The sequence below is a fragment of the Danio aesculapii genome, chromosome 5, assembly GCF_903798145.1.
Source record: "Danio aesculapii chromosome 5, fDanAes4.1, whole genome shotgun sequence".
NCBI classification, from domain to species: domain Eukaryota; kingdom Metazoa; phylum Chordata; class Actinopteri; order Cypriniformes; family Danionidae; genus Danio; species Danio aesculapii.
This window is the reverse complement of record NC_079439.1, coordinates 26,357,450-26,381,892: the sequence shown is the minus strand read 5'-3', so window position 1 is coordinate 26,381,892 and position 24,443 is coordinate 26,357,450. Positions and strand designations below refer to the sequence as shown.

Sequence of the window (24,443 nt, the reverse complement as noted above, 5' to 3'; positions counted from 1 at the left end):
TGTGGTTAATTTTTCACTGCTGAAAGTCCAAACACTGAAGAGCAAATCCATTGATGCGCAGCTCCACAAGTCCCCACCAAGCAATACATGAATACATGGGTTGTTTTGTTTTAAACTTTATGTGTGATTATGTTGAGTAGGATTCTAGTGTTTTAAGCCCAATATTTCCTTGGTTTATAAAATATTGTTCATCACCATCAACGAAGGTGGTGTGTAAAGGAAGCACACCGGTGGTACGGTCCTGTTAAGCACTGTTTATGTTTGGAGCTCAGAATAAAAGGTTAACTGACAGTGCTGCCTCCCTACCTGCTGATTCTGCCAGATTGCTGACAGCAGAGACACTCAGCGTCGTGCGGTGTATGGGACATGAGTGTTTTCTTAATAACATGCTAGGAAACATAAAGTTCATTCATTCATTTTTCTTTTCGGCTCAGTCCTTTATTAATCTGGGGTCGCCACAGCGGAATGAACTGCCAACTTATCCAGCATATGTTTCACGCAGCGAATGCTCTTCAGCTGCAACCCATCACTGGGAAACACCCATACACTCATATACACACATACACTAACGGACAATTTAGCTTACCCAATTCACTTATAGCACATGCCTTTGGACTGTGGGATAAACCGGAGTGAAACATAAAGTTATGCGCCATAAAATTTTAGTCAGTTTGATTGAAATTGAAATCACTGGAAAAGTTAATTTAATTCGACTAAAAAAATTAGACAACAATAATTTTTTTACAGTGTGGTACCTTTTCAAATGGGACATGTTTTTTTTTTTTTATCTAAAGGGTCCTAACTGGTACTTACAAGGTACTTGAAGTGTACTTTGAAAAATGATTCCCAATGGAGGGCAGTAAAATGGACATAAATCTGATTTTCATGTTCTCTCTGTTTAGGAACTGGTGTCCGCATACCGTGACTAAGACAGTGACCTGTCAGGTGCAGAATGGCACGAACTCTCCAGAGAGTCTATCAGACCTGCAGGTGGCCTCAGGGTTGCAATGGGGGAAGGTGAGTTTATTATTAGCACACACTCATATATCATATTGAGGACCCTCCCATTAGTCACTTTCACACATGCTACGTGGGCAATAAATTCAATAGGCATTCTTCTTTTCAGAGGTCATGTTTTAGGAGGACAGAACACTATTAAAGGGGTCATATGATGTTTTTTTAGCTCTGAAAATTCCTTTATTGGTGTTTGAGCAGGAAAGAGATTGTCAAAGTTATACAGCACAAAGTCCACTCAACGGAAGTGAGGTTATACTTTATTTTAAGTGTCCTTGTTATAGTGTAACTATTAATTTAACAACTGAAATAATGTTAATGAACTAAATGCACTTACCATATTGTTAGGGTTAGGAGAGGGTTAAGTCTGGGTTATTTGCATGTGATTATGCATAATTAATTGTAATCACTATGGTATTTGTAACGTGTTAGCGGGAGGGATTCTCTATATCAGTAAACACTATTTGAGGCATCGCAACGAACACTATACACAGTTGCTATAGTACTATGTTGTCTGCATTTCCAAGACATGATTTTGACATATAACCTTGCATAACAGTTGAGCTGAAATTAAACTTATTTTAATAAACCCTTGACGTGCCGTCTGACAACCTAACTGTGCTTATTTATTTCTGGAAAGCTAAGACATTCACTAAAAACAGTATGTTTTGCTTCTATATAATTATGGGCATTGACATCATGGTATAATAAATAAATGATCTGTGTTTTTAAGCTGATTCTTGAAGCACAAGATATCATATCTTTCAGGAATAATTGTCCTGCTTCATTGATAATGACAATTGCGTGATCCTTTGTATGGCTATGTGCGAACATACTTTCAGACAGTCTTACACTATATATGTGTGTGTGTTGCAGTTATCGTACTGTGGTTCGGCCATCCTATAAAGTTGTTTACCGCACCATCACCTCTCTGGAGTGGAAATGTTGTCCTGGATTCAGCGGATCACAGTGTGAGGAAGGTAAGGCTGACAAGGACATATCAGTTGCAGGCCAATATAGAACTATACACAGTAGTTAAAAAAATAATCAGTCAGTGCTAGGGAAATCACTAAGCTTCACAGTTTCAAGCTCATTGCTAAAATAGTCAAAGCACTCTTTTGAAAGGCAGCTAGGTCAATATATTTGATCAAAAATGTCTTTTTTTGTAAGATGTTTATCTAATTACTATATGTAGATCTTTAATTTGGTATTCTGTAACAAAACATTTAAAAAGGATTTGACAAATCCTGGCAAAATATCTAATAAATATTGCATAGTGAGTGACTGTAAAATGAATAAAAACTGAATAAATAAATTGTATGAGCAAAAATCTCTGCTAAAAGGTTGAAGGTTAGAGGTGCAAAGATTAAAGGTTATTAAAGGTGAATTTTAAAGGTTAAAAAATATTAAAAACAGATAAAAACAGATTAAAATGTCTTAAACAGGTTTTTAAAGCAATGAAAAAGAATAGAAAGACATAATAGTGCGATCTGTTAGACGTAGCACATTGCTCATTCAGTAAAGGCACAGCTAAACAGATGTGTTATAAGTCTTGATTTGAATGTGCCCAATGTTGGAGCACATCTGATCATTTCTGGAAGCTGATTCGGTAACACTTTATAATAACTACACACTATAAATCATTTATTAAGCATTAGCAGCGAGGGGCGCGTAGTGAGTGAAGGCTGTTTCACCCTGCTTTGACTAACCTTTTGGAATTTCTAATTTACTTGATACTAATGATCTGAGTGATCTGTTAGGTTTGTATTCAGTGAGCATATCTTTAATGTATTGAGGTCCTAGGACATTTAGTGATTTATAGACAAGTAATAATACTTTAAATCTATTCTGAATCTAACTGGGAGCCAGTGTAAAGACCTGAGGACAGGTGTGATGTGCTCTGATTTTTTGGTTCTGGTCAGAATCCTGGCAGGAGTATTCTGGATGAGCTGTAACTGCCTGACTGTCTTTTTTGGAAGTCCTCACTAGAAACAAAGCATACAATTCTTGCAATGTTTTTAAGATGATAGCTTGCTGATTTAGTTACTGCTTTGACCTGATTATTGAAGCTCTTATCTGACTCCAGAATCACACCAAGATTCTTGAGCTTTTTGTTGTTGTTGTTTGACCCTTAGAGCCAAGGTACGCATTCACTTTGAGAACCTCATCTCTGTTCCCAAACGCAATGACTTCAGTTTTCTCTTTGTTTTAACTGAAGAAAGTTTTGGCACATCCTCAAAACTCATTACAGTAATCCATTCTGCTGGTGATAAAAGCATGAACAAGATTCTCATTGATAACAAAGCATCTAATTCTTGCAATCTTTTTGATATGATAGTATGCTGATTTACTTACTGTTTTGACATGACTACTAAAACTCAGATTTGACTCCAAAATCACACCAAGACTATTGACCTTATTTTTTTGTTAGCTGAAAAAAAATGAATCTGGCACCTCATTGCTACTAGAAAGAGAGAGAGGACATTTCCTCGTTTACTTGGCTGCGTGCACTAGAGAGTGTGAAAGCATCTATGGAGCATTTCATCATTCTGCTCACTGGAAAAAGTTGCTGGAAAAAGCTCCACGACATTGGAAACTGCTGTCGCACTGCTGAAATATATATATATATATATATATATATATATATATATATTATATATATATATATATAATATATATATATATATATATATATATATATATATATAAAAACAACACTACATAACAAATAGTAGCATCCCTACTTCTAGTGAATATCCCCCAGTCCTACTCATAGTTCAAAACCAGACATGATCTGGGAATGGGAAATGATCCACAAGTGTTTGGAGTCTGTGTGGTAGCCATATTTGTTATTTAATGTTATACGGCTCACACAAGAAGACCACCACAACTAATGTCCTGCCCTGGCTGTGGTTTACATCTCACTTTGACTTTGACTTCTTCTCGTCCGTTGTTTGTAAATCATGTCCCACTGTCAGGAGAGCAAATAGTGGAGAAGACAAAAGAAGAGAAACAGGATGGATGGCTATTGTGAGATGTGTGTGTGTGAGTGAATGTGATTAATGTGAGCGCGTGTCTCAGCTGGTTTGTGTGCTGTTTCTGGCTGCTTTCTCTATGTGTGTGTGTGGTGTGTGTTTGGCTTAGTTCTCTGAGTGTCAGCCAGAGCCTCATTGTGAGTCGTGCTGGGAGTAACTGCGAGACCAGCCAGCAGCCATGAGACTCTACTCTCCTTTCCGAATCAACACAGGTCTTTGTGATTTTGCCAAAAGGTGGGCTCTCTAAGCTGTTGTTTGAAGCAGCTGTACCCATTGACCCACTTGTACTTTTTAAACTGTGTGTGGACTTTTTTTTAAGGCCCACTAATGATTTAATGTGGCTTGCTAGGGTGGCAAGTCTTTATTTGAGTTTTAATTTACTTTTATATATGAGTTTTGGCTTTAATGTGCCCTGTAAACTGCTGAAAGGGTTCTTAATGCTGTACAGTGGTCTCTCATGTGGTTGTTTGTGTGTGTGTGTGCTCACTAAAATGTCAAGTAGTAGCTATGCACTACTTCCTGTCAGAAAGAAGTGTTTTTTTAGCCCACAGCCAAAAGCTTTGGACATCTGGAGATCTTTTTTATCTGGGAAAAATTGTAAACATGTAAATACATAATTTCAAAAATTTAACCAGGACGTCACATTGGCAAGATGGGTAGCACGATCACCCCACAGCAAGAAGGTCACTGGTTCAAACCCTGGGGGTCAGTTGACATTTCTATGTGGAGTTGCATGTTCTCCTGTGTTTGCGTGGGTTTTCTCTGGGTGCTCCGGTTTCCCCCACAGTCCAAAGACATGCGTATGGGTGTTCCCCAGGGTTGGGTTGCGGCTGTAAGGGCATCCACTGCGTAAAACATATGCTGGATAAGTTGGTGGTTCATTCCGCTGTGGCAATCCCGGATTAATAAAGGGACTAAGCTGAAAGAAAATTAATGAATGAAATAATTGAACCATAAAATAATTATTAAGGCTCCAATTTCCCCACAAGTTCAAAGAATGCGACTTACTTTAGTTTTACTTTCCAAAATGAATCTTCATTGCACTTAACAAGTTACAATGATAATAAGCTTGTTAGCAAGTTTTTAATGATTAATAAGGAACTATAAGGCTTGTGTTTTGTTATTTCATCTTCAATTACAAGTAGCAAGTTATTTACAGCTACTGCATATTTCTGTCCATTCGCATCCTGTCCCTCTGTGCTCCCAGGCGGCATAGTCGCAAACTGCTGTTACACATAAAAACTTGTTCTTAATCCCTTAGTGCCGCGGCGGTGCCACACACGCCAGTAATGGTCCTTTTGAAGTGTCACCCAGTGTATGTGAATTGGGTAAAACATAATTGGCCTTAGTGTACTTTTGACCTTAGTCAACCTCTGAAAAATAAGGGACTAAGCCAAAGGAAAATGAATGAATGAAGAATTATTGATGTAAAAAATACAAATTTTGGCATCATTTTTGCACCCTTGTGTTATTTTTTCCCTTCACAAAAAGAATTCTAGTTCACAAGCTTTCTGTTAATTCATTTATTTCATTTCGAGTTTAATTCAGTTGAATTATTTTTAGGTAATACATGCTTATATAGTTTATTTTGCGTAATTATAAAACCTCTCAACAATTGCTTATATTATGAAAATATGATTTTTACTAATCATTTTTAATTATCTGAATTATTAGCGCCATGTACCCTAGTACAAATCAGCTGTACCTCAGTAAAAGCTTTGACTTTACAATCTACTTTATTTTGGGATCACGACTTCTATTTAATAGTTAGTTAGTTAACTTATTTGTCTCCGTAGGGAAATTTCAATTGGAGCATACACCCACAGAGACATCTGACATTTCACATTTGGCATTTATATAAATAAATTATTTTAAAAAACATGGTACCCCTACTGTAAATAAATATCCTGTCTACTGGCCATCAACTGCTACTGAGAGGGACGAATAAAAAAACTTAATTGCTTTAGGTATAAATGATAATTTTGTCCTATTTCTTGCACATCTGTGAACACAATACTGATGGCCTGATGGTAACAATTTGAAAGTGTACGATAAATTATGTCTTTCATCATTGACAATCATTATTACCTTTAGTACTCTTTCTTTGTATATACTTTAAATGCTTGTTAGTTTTATTCCCCACAACAACTGGTTGTTGTTGCCACCTTCCCCAGTGACTTCTCCTGGCCCTCAGAAGCATTTCCATACCAACAGATCACACAAAATGTTGCAATACTTTGATAAAAGCAATATAAAGCGTGATCAACAATGTGTTGTCAACATTAAAAGACAATAGTTTCTTCACACTTATATAACATACATCTAATACACTTAATGTATGGAATTTTTAATCGAAAACAGACTGATTCATGTAGGCAGAAAACCATATCCACATGCCTCAGGTGGGCCCGTGCCCCAGTACAGCTTTATGTCTAGCAACACCCCTGAAAAAATATTCCATCAATATGATGTATTTATGTTTATTCAGTGCTCCGATGAATCCAGCAATAACTTACTCTCCTTAGATTGTTCCAAACATGTACAAACATATGTCCTTGATAAATAGATAGTAGGAATGCATGAATACATATTTCAAGCACTGTTCACTAAAAATCTTACTTCTATAACTCCAATATAAAATATTTTGTAAGATTAATTAAATAAAAACAATGCTAAGTTTTGTTAGTATTGCTATGCATTTATCTCATGCATTAACAGTGTCAACTGAGTTTAATCGATTAGAGAACCCAAATTTAATTGCACTAATACTTCCTTATTTCAAGAACAAGTTAACCATCACATCCAAAGATGAAACCACACCAGCAACCCACAACCCCACCACCAACCAATAAAACAAATCTTTCTATATTCACACAATTACGCACCCCAAAGGCAGCAGACATCCATGAAATGCGAGATAAATTGGGTGAATTAAGTCGAGTCTGTTCCTCATAAGAGAGGGATGATGAAATTGAGAGAGGATACCGCCTTAAGTGGGACGCTGCGAGGCCTGTGAACACTAATGTCTTATCAGTACCACATGAGATGAACTCAGATCACAGACACCCCTGAGTGGAACTGACAGCTCCGTTCACTCTCCTTCCGACACCACAGTTTATAGTGCACTTCAGCACCCTCAAGATATCACTCGCGTCATCTAACAGAAACTATAAGCATGTTTTGTGCACGAACGTTTATTAGAGTCTGGCGTATCAGAGAGCATGGAGAATGAGCTTTATACAGTATATACAGTAACATCCAGACCACCCCCACCACAGTTTAGTTTTTTTATTATGTAAATGAAGCAATACAGATAAAGGGAGTAAAAACAATTAAAACATGCAAAGCAAATAGTATTGGAGCAAAGCAAAACAATGCAAACAAACATACAAGAATTTACACATATACACTACCTGACAAAGTCTTGTCGTCAATCCAGTTGTAAGAGAAAAAAATCATAACTTGACTTCTAGTTGATCATTTGGAAAAGTGGCAGATTTTTCAGATGAATCATCTGTTGAACTGCATCCCAATCATCACAAATGCTGCTGAAGTCCTATTGGAACCTGCATGGACCCAAGATTCCACAGAAATCAGTCAAGTTTGTTGAAGGAAAAATGATTGTTAGGGGTTACATTCAGTTTGGAGGCGCTCGAGAGATCTGCAGAGTGGATGGCAACATCAACAGCCTGAGGTATCAAGACATTTGTGCTGCTTATCACATTACAAACCACAGGACAGGGCAAATTCTTCACAGGATAGCGCTCCTTCTCATACTTCAGCCTCCACATCAATGTTCCTGAAAGCAAAGAAGGTCAAGGTGCTCCAGGATTGGCCAGCCCAGTCACCAGAATAAACATTATTGAGCATGTCTGGGGTAGATGAAGAGGAGGCATTGAAGATGAATCCAAAGAATCTTGATGATCTCTGGGAGTCCTGCAAGAACGCTTTTTTGCCATTCCAGATGACTTATTAATAAGTTTTGAGTCATTGCAGAGATGTATGGATGCAGCCTCAAGCTCATGGGAGTCATACACAATATTATTCTTTTTCCACTGCACCATGACTTTATCTTCTATACTGTACATTATTTCTGTTAAGTGACAAGACTTTTGTCTTAGCAAAGTGAGTTCTTACTGTCCTAATAAATAATTAAAAATCAAGGCATGATCATTTTTATATAGGTAAAATAAGCGTAATCTAGAGGCCTTTTCCTTTCATATAAGCCACTTCTGATACCAAATGATCAACTAGAAGTCAAGTTATTATTTGTTGTTCCTAAAACTTGGATAGACCACAAGACTTTTCTCAGGTAGTATACACATAAGTACATACAGTTGAAGTGAAAATTATTTGGCCTCCTGTGATTTATTTATTTATTTATTTTTTCTATTTCAAATATTTCTCAAATGATATTTAACAGCGCAAGGAATTTTTCAAAGTATTTCCTATAGTTTTTTCTTCTGAATAAAGTCTTATTGGTTTTATTTCTGATAGAATAAAAACAGTTTTTAATAAAAAAAAAAAAATTTTAAAGTCAATATTTTTAGCCTCCTTTAAGCAATTTTTTTTGATAGTCTACAGAACAAACCACTGTTATAATTACCCCAACTTGCCTAATTAACCTAGGTAAGCCTTTAAATTGCACTTTAAGCTGAATACAAGCATCTTAAAAAATATCTAGTAAAATATTATGTACTGTCATCATCAACATAAATGAAATCAGTCATTAGAGATGAGTTAATAAACTATTATGTTTAGAAATGTGTTGAAAAAAAAAATCTTTCCGTTAAACAGAAATTGGGGACAAACATATACAGGCAGCTAATAATTCAGGAGGGCTAATAATTCTGACCACAACTGTATATAATAATAAGACCACTAAGAAAAAGGATAGCGCACTGTAAAAACTGTTTAATTTGCTTTTAAAGTGATTAGTTGCCTTTACATAAAAAGTGAGTAAACCCAAGACCTTAAAAATGTTATGTAAATGAATTATGAGCATAATTTAAAAAATTACGTCAACTTAACCATTCAACATTAAAATGGTTTTACTTACTTTTTAAAGTAAAGTCAACTTGGTGCTTTTAAGGCAACGGGTTTACTCACTTTTTTAAAGTAACTTTTTTACAATGTAAAAATATAAAATATAAAAATGACAAATATGTTTATATTTGTTAAAGACACATATACACACAAATACGCGCATACCGTAATTCTTATTTAACACAATCAATAGTGTGCCAATGGTATTCTTGGTACTCTAAAACAAATGGTATTCATTCTGTTTTATAAGATCCTCTGTCTGTCTCTGTCTCCAGATCATCGTTATGCACACGGTATGGGTTGCAGTTTGAAATGTAAAGTGTAATGGCATCCGATCCTCTGTTGTTATAGGATCAATGTTCGGATGTGGCGTGTGTGGAACGAGGAAAGCGGGAAGTGCTGCTCGCTCAAACAATATCTCTTATATACCATCTTCACTTTAAAAAGAAACAGAATAAATCCTTAGAGCAACAAAAGTGGAGATAGCAGTTCTGCAATATAATGTTGTATAATATCCCTTTGGTGCATAAATAAAACATCACAGTAAAGAATTCATTTTTACTTGTTATGAGAAATATTTCCGGCTTAAAGGAAGTGCATGAGAAAAAAATAAGCAGTTTTCTACTCCTCGTGTTTGATCTGCTGTGTTTTCATCCGCGCCTGCTTTTTAAAGAAAGTCTCAAAGATCTGTTACACTTACAAACGTTTCCTATTGTTAAGGACTGTTAACTGTAACTCAATGAAAAAATTCTTCTGAAGCATTTATTAAGCTTATTTAGGTATTCACGTTTTACTTATATTGATATATTTTTTAAATAAATCAAAATAATCTGTTAATATTACATAATGGTTCTGGGCAGTTGTATTTTTACGAATTAGCATTAATAAACATTTACTGTATAAATTAAGTAGTATTGTACGGCTTATTGTTATTTAAGTCAATAACCACTGGTAATGAATTGTTGTTAAGTGTTTCAAAAATCTGCAACCCAGGCTCATTCTGAAAACATACGCCTTTATATATTTCTGGAGAGCGCCAAATACGGTCCAGGAGCTATGTTTTTTGCAGGTTTTGTTTTCACAAATCTACCAGAGGCTGCTGTGTATGCTTTTTGAGATGTCAAATTTCTCTCACAAATGCAATTTATGCCTGCTCTTCTTGCATAAATCCACCAGAGGGACCTGTCGACTGACTGACTGACTGACTGACCGACGGACCGATGTTCCCACCCACCCCCTTCCCTAAACCAAACAAATAGTGTTTTTGAATGCACCGATTGACCTACCCACCCCCTTCCCTAAACCCAACCAACAGTGTTTTCAAAAGCAATCTAGAAAAAGAAAAGCCCTCACGGCAGACTGATTTTTACCACTATTTCAGATTTTTACCACACTCTCACCCTGTTATTTACTTTTTACTAGTTTTCTTTTATTTAATTTTAATTATTTTTTTGGCTTTATGGAATCGTTCCTCGCCAGACTCGAACCCCATCGTCAAGGTCAACTTTGCTCTGCATCTCAAATCCGTGTAAGCGTGAAAAGGAACGACATCATACCGCCCGTAGCGTTAATTTTAAAGACAAAATGCAGCCATACGTACCTCTGGCTGGGAAATGTATATAGGGCTATGTTTTCAGAATGAGCCTACATATGTTGAAAATCTGTCTGTGTTGATTGTGGAATAGAGGTATCAGAGGGTTTTGTTTGCTTTCACCCATTTTGGCCCCAAAACTATTTTGTTCTCATGCTTATAATCTCTTGTTCTTTTCTTATTAGCACTCCCTCTCTCACCGGCGTCGTCTGAACATTATAAAAACATTACTTCATCGATAAGACACAAAAGCATATTTGAAGTGAAATCTCAAGGTTTTTTCCCCCCTAAAGTGCCTTGCATTAAGATCAGCGTCCCACCCTCATTCTCTCTCTCTCTCACACACACAATCACAAACTAATTTCATGCTAAAGAAACATTTCTTGTCACAATCAGTGTTGAAAACTGTTGTGCTAGTGAATGTTTTTTAAAACTATGTTATATATATATTTCAGAACATTTTAATGAGCAAAAAGTTCAACAGTACATTAAAAACGAAGATAGGGAATGAAGTTTAGGCAGGATATTTATAGTAGTTTTGGAATGATCCGATAGGCTAGCTAATGATTAGCAATGAGGACCAGCTGTAGTCAGTCAATTTAGCGATTTCTTGCATAATATAAAGGTATTGATTTCTTCTCCCCAAAAGTCTTACTATGTTTGTACACAGTTGAATTATAGGGTTTATACAAACACACAGTGAAAATCTGCATGCGTAGCTGTTTCACGTCATGTTGTTTGAGCAGTTTTGATACAATCTTGTATGTAAATATTTGAATCATTTATTGCCGGATTCTGCCTTTGAAATCCAGTGCGTAGACTTTTATAAACTACAAACTTCTTTCTACCAATGGGAGAGAGTCAGTCTTCGGATCTGTTGGCCAAGTGAATGTTGATTCCAGTGTAATGTACCATTGCTAGGCTGTTGAAAGCTTTCATACCTTTTAACATGACTTGCATTACCCACCACACATCTGAGACACAATAAAACAGTTTTAAAGTGAAACAAATTTTTTTTAAAACAGACCGGTATATAAGATGCTATAGTCAGTCACTGTTACAAGTTTATGATGTTTAAAAGGGATGCTGTAAGTGGATTAATGAAGAACCGCCCAGTTTAAATCAATGGCTGAGGTTTTCTCCACAGCTATGAAGAACAAACCTTTTCTATTTTATCGGACCTGGGACGCTTTCTTTAATTATTTAGGAACCTCTAAATCTCTAAGACTAAAAGCTTGTCTGTAATATTAAATAAATTCAATATGCCCTTTTGTAATATCATTTTGTATTTTATGTCATTATAATTTTTTTATTTTATTTATTTTTGTTTATTTAATTACAATTTAATTTTATTTACTATTATTACTATTTTTTTCATGTAGGGGTCAGAATTCAAATTACATGTATGATAGATATTATCTTTTTACTCAATGTTATTTTCTGACATGTTTTGCCCTAAAAATGTTGCAGGAAATTCTAAATTTAAGCTTTTAACTCAATGGTTTAAACAAAAGATGTAACAATAATAAATGGAAAAAAAAATAAATGTTTGCAATATTCTCTTTAATGGAAAACAATGAGTCTAAGCCAAATCAAATAAATTAACGAAAAAAAAACAATCCTTAAGTCTAACGTCTAAACTAGGCAACAAAAATAAATAATGAAAATGAACCGACATCTTCAGTGCACATGACACCCGGTCAAAACTAATTAAACTACAAAACTCTAAATTACACAGGGGCAAAACACTCAAGCTAATCTAACAAAAACAAGCTAAACGAAAACAAACCTAACAAGAATATCATAAGACTTGGTTTAGAATCACACAACAACATCAAAACATTTACTTTAAACCCAACGCAGTTTAACAAGTAAACTCGAATTACCACAGTTAAACTGCGATAATAAATCACCAAACTGCCTAAGCATGCCAAAAACTGGAGCATAAAGGTACGCTGAGGCAGAGCGCACACCACACACTGATCTGTCGAAGCTTTAAATCCTTGCGACTCGTCCAGGGATTGGTGGAACTGGCAACGTCTAATGATGATGGACACTTAACTGAACCAATAAGCACCGAAGAGTGGAGTAAGAAGCAAAGAGGAGTGGAGACTGTACAGAGCTGCGGCCCTCCAGGAATCGAGTTTGAGATCTATGATCTAAATGGTTAGAAAAGGTCTCAACTCGATTCTGGAGGCCGCAGCTCTGCACAGTTTTGCTCTAACCCTAATCAAACACAGCTGATCCAAACAATCAAGGTGTTCCAAAATAGTATTTGAAAATAGAAGTAGTATATCCCAAATCGTAGTATGTCGAAAAGAGTACGCCAAAGGTTCCCGGATGGTCTACTATTTCCAGGAAAAATTTAAGTGTAGAAGCGTCCATACTCTAACCGCTGATATTGCCCACAGTACATTGCGTGTTGGATGTGAATTTGATTAGAACTACAAACGTAGGTGAAAAGTGTACTATAAACTACAAACTGATGGACGTGTGAGACCAACCGTCAAGTAGAGAGGCTTTGGTAAAGATGTTTGTATGACTGTTCTAGTTCACTGGAAAAAATTTAGATCGCGTTTTCTGGTGTTATTTCATCTGAAACAACAATACTGAACTTATATAAAGACGTGTGTGGACATTAACGTCTGAAAGCATAATTTTCCAAAGACCAGAGGAGATTTCTTTGCATTAAGACTCGTGAATGGGAGATTAACCTGCTGCTGCTTTTCCAATAATGTAGGAAATTAAATATGACAGAAATGTCTATGGTGTGTCAAGATGATTGGCAGGCTCATAACTAAGCAACACAATGATCTGTTAATGAGGAAGGAGTATGTCCCAAAGTTTGCATACTCTTCTACTACACACTCAAAAGTATACATATTTCCTTCACAAAAAAGTACATACTTTTAGGGCGTATTATAATTATGTGAATGGGGATGCACAATGCTATAGACTATTAAGCAGGTGTGAGTTGGAGGGTGGTTTTAGCTAAAACTGTGGCCCTTTGGAGTTTGAGACCATTGCTTTAGATAGAAAGACTGGGCAAATAATTTACCAGATACTTAAAAACTTAAGTGATTCACTTAAATTGTACTAAATTGACCCTGTAGATGGAAGGTTTTTAAGAACTTCTTCAGTTAGCTAGCTGGAACACTTTGGATAAAATACCACTTGCCAATGTGATGGTATAAGAGTTAAAGGATAGTTAACCCAAAAGTTGAAATTTCCTGTTGATTTACTCACTCTCATGCCATGCAAGATGAAGGTTTTTTCTTCAGGTGAACAAAAAAAGAATATTTTAGCTGAAAACTTTCTTCTGTCGTCCATATAATGGGAGTCTGTGGGTGGAATCACTTTAAGATTCAAAAAACATGAGCAATTCTAGGCATGATTAGACAACAGTGTTGAACTGTGCTGCACTGGTAGAGTGCGTGTGAGAATGACATCATCCCTCTGTTGCCTGACTGTCAACTTCTCCATAGCTGGCTAGGTGGAAACGTGGCATTCATTTATTTAATTTTTGTTATTTATTAAAGTAAATGTGAAAATGAGTCCAAAAACTAGTTTCTGATCATTGTTCATAATGCTGTTTACATTATACTTATGTTACCAAGGCAAGCACTGACACATTTGTATTACATTTAGGGATGCACTGATCCCGATACTTGAATTGGATATCGGTTCGATACCATATATTTTTGCTGGATCGGGTAGCGGCTAGCTGGTACCGATCCAAATCTGATCTTGCGCATTCGCTATATTCTATGTAATTTATAAGTCAACAAAAGCCATGAAGGTATAGCATATTAAAAGGCAGGGGTTTTCAAACTGTGGGGCGCGAGTACCCACATGAATTCCATCCATTCACCGTGCTTTTTCTTGAAGTGACCTGTTTGGTAGAATTTTAGTTAATTTTTTTAAATAATAAAAATGTATTTTAAATGTGGGCCATAGGCCAAACTTGCAAGGCCCACTTAGCAATTATGAACATCTGTGCCAATAATACATTTTACATCTGGCCCAAGTATTCTGTACCACCTTAAAGACAGTGCCACCTTCATGCCAAATCTGGGCCAGAATTCTTTGCTTTCTGGGTAATATACTTTAGTTATCATTCTTGGTGTGAACAAGCCCAAACTGTCATGATCACACTTAATCGACTACAAATTTAAAAACAAATGGACATATGTCGGAGCAGTTTGGACCCTCAAAATAATCATATCACCAAATCAGAGAATGTGTGTAGTGAACAATGGCTCTTGATGGCTCTTAATATCTCGCATATCTGAATTTTTTCAAGGCTCAACAATAAGTGGAACTGTTACTGTAGTGAGAACTAGAGTCTGGGTTGATAACTGGGTTGCATAATGACCCCTCATAAACGCTTTGTGAAGAAGAGATGCTAGTTTCCAGGAATAATGGTCTATAAGTGCTGCTCCTCCTTTTTAACCCCCTTGCCCTGAGGTTTAAATCTGGATCAAAGTAGACTTTAGCTGCCTTTGCCTCACTCTCTCTGTTCAGAAAGCAGGCGAGGGGTCATTTCCCATTGAAAGGCTATTGTGCTGCCTATAAATCCTCTCATTAGTTCATATAGAGCTGGATAGGATTCAGAATGGTGCCGTTTCTGTTTCGATCTAGAGAATGCCATGCACTGTGTGACGTTTTAAGATGGAATCTGTATTTTTGCATGGGATTTTTATGAAGTATAGATTTGTGTATAAGGGATAATTGAAGGTCTTTTTTGGGAAAGTACCAAATGATGTCAGAATCAGATTAGAGGGGAGGGGGTAAATGATCTGAACAAATCGCCCCGTTCACCAAGCTGGCATTGTGGTTTGGGGGGGCAGTGTGGGAACTGTTCTGATGGCTGTGCTGCTCTAGATCTGTATCTGCTTGGACGCCTCCTCCTATGGGCCATTTGGCTCATTTCCGTGTCTGTTCAGACTACATTGCAGATTTGCAGGCTACAATGATCCTAAATGAAGACAGTCAGGGGGATGGGGTTCAGCACAAGTGAAATCATTGCAAAGTATGGGAGCAATTATATGTGATCGTTTTTTTGGTCAGGTGAAATTACATGATTCAGTCTGTTGACAGATATGATGTGAAGATCGTCACAAAATTAATATTTTGGCATCCTTTACTCAACCTCAGTTCATTCACAATTTTTCTATAAACAAACGTTGGGATAAGTAGCTTCAAGCTTCAAAAAGCATTTAATTTAATTTAATTTAATTTAATTTAATTAATTTAATTTAATTTAATTTAATTTAATTTAATTTAATTTAATTTAATTTAATTTAATTTAATTTAATTTAATTTAATTTAACTTTATTTTATTTTATCTTGTTATTTTGTTGTATTTTTATTATTATTTTATTGTATTATTATTATTATTATTATTATTATTATTATTAATAATTTTACTTTTTTATTTACATTCATTTTATTTTGTTTTATTTTTATTTTATGTTTTTTAATTTTTATTATTTTATTTATTTATTTATTTATTATTATTTCATTTTATTTTTATTTTATTTATTTTATTTTATTTAAAAAAATATTTTTATTATTAATTAAAATTTAATTTATTTTATTTTGTGTTCTTTTATTTTTATTTTATTTATTTTTATTTTATTTGTTATTATTTTATTTATTCATTGATATTTTATAATTTTATTTATTTTATTTTTTATTATTATTTTTTGTATTAATTAATTTATTTTATTATTATTTTTTTAATTATTATTTTATGTTGTTATTTTATTTTTATTTTATTTATTATCTTATTTTATTTTTATAATTTTATATATTTATTTAATTTTATTTATTATTATTTTTATTTTATTTCATTTTTTATTATTTTGTTTTATTTCATTTTTTTTTATTTCATTTTTTATTATTAATTTAATATAAAATAATTTATTTTATGTTATTTTTATAATATTTTTTATTTTCTATATTTTATATTATTTATTTTATTTAAATTTTTACTGCATTGTTTTGCAGAGGTATGTTTTAGTTGATATAAATGTTGACAACCGCAGGAACAGGCCTGCTCTGGTAAACTGTATGTAATGACTTAATTTTTTTAAACAGTTATATTTATGGTTGAGTGTGGATGTTTGAATGTGCATTTCAGTGTTTCCAAGTGAAGGGCAAGGGTATGATTTGTGGTTCTAGATTGAAAAACAAGCATTTGACAGAAATAGACCCGCGGTGTTCTGTTCAGCTGTGGCCAGACAGGCCTCTGTGTTTGTGTGTCCAGTCTGTGTGTGTTTGTTGGCTGGGTTGGAGCAGTTGGGCAGGTAGTGACCGGATAAGCCTGTGGTCACCACTGCTCTGTTCCAGTACCGGGGCCCTCGACTCAAGCAGGGCATGGAAACCACCTAAAATTCACAGGCGTTTGGGAATTTCTGACATATTTGAGGGCTAGTTCTGTGGGCCACCATTTTAGCAGGTTTTGGGAAAGGGCTGGGTTGCATGTCGTTATGTGTTATTATGAAAATAGCTTCATTTTAGGCCCCATGTTGCCTCTGATTACAACATACTAGTGATTTACATACATTTAATGGAGTATGCATGTTCTCCCCACGCTATAGGTGAATTGGGTGAGCTAAATTGTCCGTAATGTATGTGTGTGAATGAGTGTGTATGGATGTTTCCCAGTGATGAGTTGCAGCTGGAAGGGCATCCGCTGTGTAAACATATGCTGGATAAGTTGGTGGTTCATTCTGCGGTGGCGACCCCAGATTAATAAAGGGACTAAGCTGAAAAGAAAATGAATGTAAAAATCAATGCCTGTCTGTCTGTCTGTCTGTCTGTCTGTCTGTCTGTCTGTCTGTCTGTCTATCTGTACATCCAAAAAATAATTGAATTCCATCCATTCATCCATCCGTACATTCAAAAAGTAATTGAAGTCTATCTATCCATCCATCTATCCATCCATACGTACATTAAAATTATTTGAAGTCTATCCATCCATCCCTCTCTCTGTACATTCCAAAAAATTTTGAAATCTATCCATCCATCCAACCATCTGTCCTTCCATCCGTACATTCATCCGTACAATAATCTGTACATCCATCCGTACATTCAAACAATAATTGAAGTCTATCCATCCAGCTGTCCGTCCGTCCATCCAGCCATCCATCCGTACTTTCATCCATCTGTACATTTATTCATCTGTACATCTGTACATGTACATGCACATCTATACATTCCAACAATAATTAAATTCCATTCATCCATACATTAAAAAATAATTGAAGTCTGTCCATCCATCCATCCCACTGTATGTTAAAAAAATAATTGAAGTCTGTCCATCCATCCATCCCACTGTACGTTAAAAAAATAATTGAAGTCTGTCCATCCATCCATCCCACTGTACGTTAAAAAAATAATTAAAGTCTGTCCATCCATCCATGCATCCATCCATCTGTACATTAAAAAAATAATTGAAGTCTATCCATCCATCCATGCATCCATCTATCCATCCATCTGTACATTAAAAAAATAAGTCTATCCATTCGTACATCCATCCATCTGTACATTAAAAAAATAATTGAAGTCTATCCATCCGTACATCCATCCATACATCCATCCGTACATCCATCCAGACATCCATCCATCCATACATTCAAAAAATAATTGAAGTCTGTCCATCCATCCATCCCACTGTACGTTAAAAAAATAATTAAAGTCTCTCCATCCATCCATCCATCCATCTGTACATTCAAAAAAATAATTGAAGTCTATCCATCCATCCATGCATCCATCCATCCATCTGTACATAAAAAAATAAGTCTATCCATTCGTACATCCATCCATCTGTACATTACAAAAATTATTGAAGTCTATCCATCCGTACATCCATCCATACATCCATCCAAATATCCATCCATACATCCATCCATCCATACATTCAAAAAATAATTGAAGTCTGTCCATCCATCCATCCCACTGTACGTTAAAAAAATAATTGAAGTCTGTCCATCCATCCATCCGTCCATCTGTACATTAAAAAAAAAATTGAAGTCTATCCATCCATCTATGCATTCATCCATTCATCCATCCATCCGTACTTTCAAAAAATAATTCAAGTCTGTCCATCCAGCCATCCATCCATCCATCCATCCATCCATCCATCCATCCATCTGTATATTAAAAAAAATTATTGAAGTCTATCCGTCCGTACATCCATCCATCTGTACATTAAAAAAATAATTGAAGTCTATCCATCCATACATCCATCCAGATATCCATCCAGACATCCATCCATACATCCATCCAGATATCCATCCGTCCATCTGTCTGTCATTCCGTACATTCATCCGTACATCCATCTGTACAATCAAACAATAATTGAAGTCTATCCGTCCATCCATAGACTGTAAAAAATATGAACGTAGTATCAGTGACGTCACCAATAGTCAATGAATTGCAGTTTCAGTTACTTCCGTATTGGCTTCACAAGGGAGAGCGGGATGTTGCCGATTGATCCATTCATCCATCCATTCATCCATCCATACATACATACATACATACAACTATACTTACATACAACCATAGTTACATACAGTACATACATACAACTATCCATCCATCCATACATACAACCATCCATCCATACATACAACCATACTGTATGACCATACATACATACAACCATCCATCCATGCACACATACAAACGCGCACACACATTAAAACCAGGGTCAGTTTGAATACCAAATATTATCTTAATAATTAATTTGTACAAATAATTTGAAAACTGACATATGAAACACAAACATACAAAAATGTCCTTATTTTAGTATATATATTGAAAATCATTAGTAACATTTAGATATTGACCACTAAACTAGAAAATGTTACCATTTTACATGTCAGTAAATGTGATCATGTTACTTTCAGTGTGCTCAAAAGCACAAAATGATCAATCCTTGAAATACCAACACACACACACGCACGCAATTCTACAAACACACAATCTAGACAAATACAGGTACTGATTGTTGTTGATTACTGAGCATGCATGGCACTCTGTCTTGTTTTCCTGACGTGTGATCATAGCTGTGCATACGCTGAGCCATTGATAATAACCACTGAAGTATAGTAGATATAATGACCTCCATATGTTACGCGTGCATTAACCCTCTTTGAATTATGCTCCACATCTCTTTGACTTATGTTTGCTCAACTTGAAGAATAATGGTTCACACAAAGGTCTGCTTGAGGTGAACTTATCAATGGCTCTTTGTTTCAAGTCATTCTGTGTAAAAATCATGAAGGAGCTCAGGGAGAAAGAGATCTGATTGGTGTTTCTCTTCAAACCCACGTTCATTCCTTTCTTTTGTGACTTCTGGCATGTGCAGAGAGAGCCTGGGCTTTGGCCGTGCAGCTTTATTTTGCTTCTCTGTGTTGCTTTCCCTCATCTCCTCCATTCTGCCTCTAGTCTGCTCCTCATCAGGGCTGGATTTGCCACTGGCTTCACAATTAGAAAGTTCCATATTATATGGAGCACATTTAATGATTACTATAGCAAACTTTCCAGATGACTTTTGTCTTCCAGGCTTGTTTCACTTGTTTGGATTTTCCGCTTAATAACAAGACTGTGACTGAAACCATACCTTGATTGGCTTCTTGTGTTGCTTTAATGTTATTATGCCCCCATTATAATTTAGGGTGGTCTGTATTTTGTATATAAGACATTTTTGAGGGGTTAATGTTGCTTTTAGTTGCTTTCAGATTGCAGTCCTAAATATTTCCCAAAAATGTTTTGTTCATAACAATGGGAACAGCACAAACCCGAACTGAATCTGATGTTTTCTTTCCTGATTTGGGCCTTGTTCAGACTCTCAGTCCAATTTTTTTGTGAATTTCTGGGAAAAAAAGAAAAATAAATGATTAAATATACTTTTTACAAAATAGTTTCAAACTGCATTCATATGTGTATCCAAAATCGAACCAAAAGTTCAGGGGTAGCTTAATTAATGTGTCGATGCTCTTTGAGTAAGGGATTTATCAGAATAAACAGCAAAAGTAAGTTCAAGGCACTTGAAAAATGTGGAAAAAAAATATTAAGAAGCCTTTATTGACATGGCTATTCCTTAAAACTACGCCTACGCATTTTGGCAAACACTTGCCTTCATCAGGGTAGCAGAGATTAGGTGCGTCTGGAGTTTCTTTTGAACACTATGGTCTCATGACTCATTGGAATATCGAAACAATACTATAATAATATATTGAACACAAGGTCAACTCAGCAATCATTATTAAGTCAGAAGTAAGAGGGAAAAAATGATAATAAAATAAAAAAGATGATGTACGTGTTTGTTTATGTGCATTTATTTGTACACTATGCTAGTTTATTTGTTTATATATACATATTCTTTTGTGGTTTCATTCTATATACATTAACTTTGTATTATATCAGAAGTAATTTGGAAGCATGTTTAACTCGCTTAATAATGACTGTGACTGAAACCATATCTTCATTGGCTTTTTGTGTTGCGTCAATGTTATCATACAGACCACCCATTGTAATATATGGTGGTCTGTATTTTGTATATAAGACATTTTTTGGTGGTTAAGGTTGCTTTTAGTTGCTTTCAGTATGCAGTCCTAAATATTTCCCAAATCTGACTCAGATCTGTTTTGTTTTGTTTTGACCTGTTTCTATTCTGATTTGGGCCTTATTCAGAGTCTCTGTTCAAATTAGATTTTTTGTGAATTTCTAAAAAAAACATGACAAAATCATTAAATACACTTTTTACAAAGAAGTTATAAACTACATATGTGTTTTGAAATCCTTTTTAAATTATAAAATTAATTTCTGGAGTTATGGTTCACCTTGACCACTCATATTGGATATACTTTTTCTATATTAATATATTTTTGTTATTTTTAGTCACATCCAAATTCATACTACAAAGTTTTTCATCACGCTATATCAACATTTGTCATAATTCTGCACTGACAGGAGTCACTTCAGAGATTTTACAGTAGTTCTTTGCTCATTCAGTGAATAGAGAAGACAGCAGTTAAAAAAAAGTTAGGAAGCGATGATGAGTCTACCAAAACTTGAAGAAAAACTATATCTTTCTCTTCTTTCTCTTCATCATATTCTGCATACTCCTTATTGTCTATGCACAAATTCTCTTGCTTTTGTCACATCACCTTTAAAATAAACATATAAACACTGACTACGCTAAAAAATATCTGTTAATTAACAGTTTCCGTATTTTGTGTTTTCCGTTATTTACGGTTGTAAATTGAATTATGGGACCTTGATCTCTGCTCTGTTGAATTTTAATGTTGAAAATTCAACTCTGCAGTTTAACAAAGGGATTTTTATTGACATTTTAGTCATTTGAGACCAGAAATTGTTTAGGAAATAATATACAGAAAACGAAGTTTGTAAAATAACAGAAAATATACTGGCGGCTTATTAGCAGGTTTTTGCAGCATAATACACACTCACTGACCACTTAATTAGGTACAGTTTACTAGTACCAGGTGGGACCCCCTTTTGCCTTCAGAACTGCCTCGTGGCATAGATTCAACAAGGTACTAAAAATGTTTGTCAGAGATTTTGGTCCATATTGACATGATAGCATCACGCAATTGCTGCAGGTTTGTCGGCTGCGCATTCATGATGCGAATCTCCCATTCCACCACATCGCGTGTACCTAATAAGTGGCCAGTTAGTGTAAAGCATCAACCCAGACAATATATCACTTTAAAATATTAAAAAAGTTTATAAAAGTCACTTTTTCAAACTTTTTTAAGGTTAAAAGATGTTGGAAGAAAGATCAAGTTCCCATAATGCAATTTAAAACCAGATGAAACAGTGCACAAATGATGTAAACGTCCACACAAATAAATCATATCCAATCCAATACTCTGAGTGTAAATACGGCCTTTAAAAATGCAGCCAAATCTTACTGATAGCCTTTGCCCACTTTTGTAAGACCCTTTGAGACACTGTTTAGGTTAATGTTACTTTTTGTATTTAAATGGTGGATCAAATGAAACGGGCAAATGGCTCAAAATGTTTCTCAGCTTTTCCAGCTGTGTGAAGTAAAGCCCTGATAAAAAGCAGCACAAAAGAGCCAGTCTTTCTCCCGGGGACTGTGCCTCTGCTCCACTTTTGGCTCGAGTTTCGAAAAGCTGTCTTAAATCTAGACGAGGAGCCCACATGCTCACACACACACCGAGCAGCATCCCCCTCCGTGACTTGACCTGCTTGTTGAGCTGCGGAAAGAATAAAAATGGGCGGATGTGATTTGCTAGTGAAATACCGCAAAGTAAACACCACTGACAATGCTCTCCCGCCAGCCCAACGGGTCATTTACCCTGCGCAAACACCATAAAGAGCTTTCAAAAGAGATGGTTAGACTGGTGAAGGACAGGCATCCCGCAAATCACTAATCACCTTTGCAGTTTGTGTGTGTTGGATTAGATTGTTTTAAGTCCAGTTATGTGAGTCTGTGTTTTTATTCTTTTGTTACTTGAACCATCTAATGCATGATGCGACCTCAGAAATAAAGGTACAAGGTGAAAGTAAAATTATTTTAGTTCTTTTAGTACTTTTCTAGTCATGTCAACTTCAATATTAATCAAACTGACTAAAAATATTAAATTAGACTTTGAATAACTTAACAAATTTGGTTGAAACTCGATTAACTTGTTAAAATAAGTTAAAGTAACACAAAAACATTTGTAGTCATATCTTTTGTCGTTACATTTAAATACAGTTTAAAAAGCCATGACTACAAATGTTTTTACTGTATGTTACTTTAACTTTAAACATTTCAATTATTTTAAATATTGTAATGACCTGGCCCACAGCACTATAGCCAGGTGCATCATGGGAAATGTTTTAGAGGTATTTTATGCGCTACATTAGTTCAATTCAATTTACGTTTATTCCTATAGCACTATTACAATGTAGAATGTGTCAAAGCAGCTTAACATAGAAGTTCTAGTAAGTTGAAACTGTGTCAGTCCAGTTTTCAGAGTTGAAGTTCAGTTTAGTTTAGTTCAGTGTGGGTTAATTTTCACTGCTGAAAGTCCAAACACTGAAGAGCAAATCCATTGATGCGCAGCTCCACAAGTCCCAACCAAGCAATACATGAATACATGGGTTGTTTTGTTTTAAACTTTATGTGTGATTATGTTTGAGTAGGCTTCTGTGTTTTAAGCCCAATATTTCCTTGGTTTATAAAATATTGTTCATCACCATCAACGAAGGTGGTGTGTAAAGGAAGCACCCCGGTGGTACGGTCCTGTTAAGCACTGTTTATGTTTGGAGCTCAGAATAAAAAGGTTAACTGACAGTGCTGCCTCCTACCTGCTGATTCTGCCAGATTGCTGACAGCAGAGACACTCAGCGTCGTGCGGTGTATGGGACATGAGTGTTTTTCTTAATAACATGCTAGGAAACATAAAGTTCATTCATTCATTTTCTTTTCGGCTCAGTCCTTTTATTAATCTGGGGTCGCCACAGCGGAATGAACTGCCAACTTATCCAGCATATGTTTCACGCAGCGAATGCTCTTCCAGCTGCAACCCATCACTGGGAAACACCCATACACTCATATACACACATACACTACGGACAATTTAGCTTACCCAATTCACTTATAGCACATGCCTTTGGACTTGTGGGATAAACCGGAGTGAAACATAAAGTTATGCGCCATAAATTTTAGTCAGTTTGATTGAAATTGAAATCACTGGAAAAGTTAA

General features: G+C 35.4%; 1 protein-coding gene across 1 annotated transcript in view; it reads left to right on the top strand.

Moving 5' to 3' along the window:
- Nucleotides 1-23,015: 23,015 nt before the first annotated feature.
- emid1 (EMI domain containing 1) overlaps nt 23,016-24,443 on the top strand; it is a 113,606-nt gene continuing 112,178 nt past the window's right edge. The window contains 1 exon segment of the mRNA XM_056456782.1: nt 23,016-23,104. Within this exon segment, the coding sequence (XP_056312757.1) occupies nt 23,016-23,104 (89 nt within the window).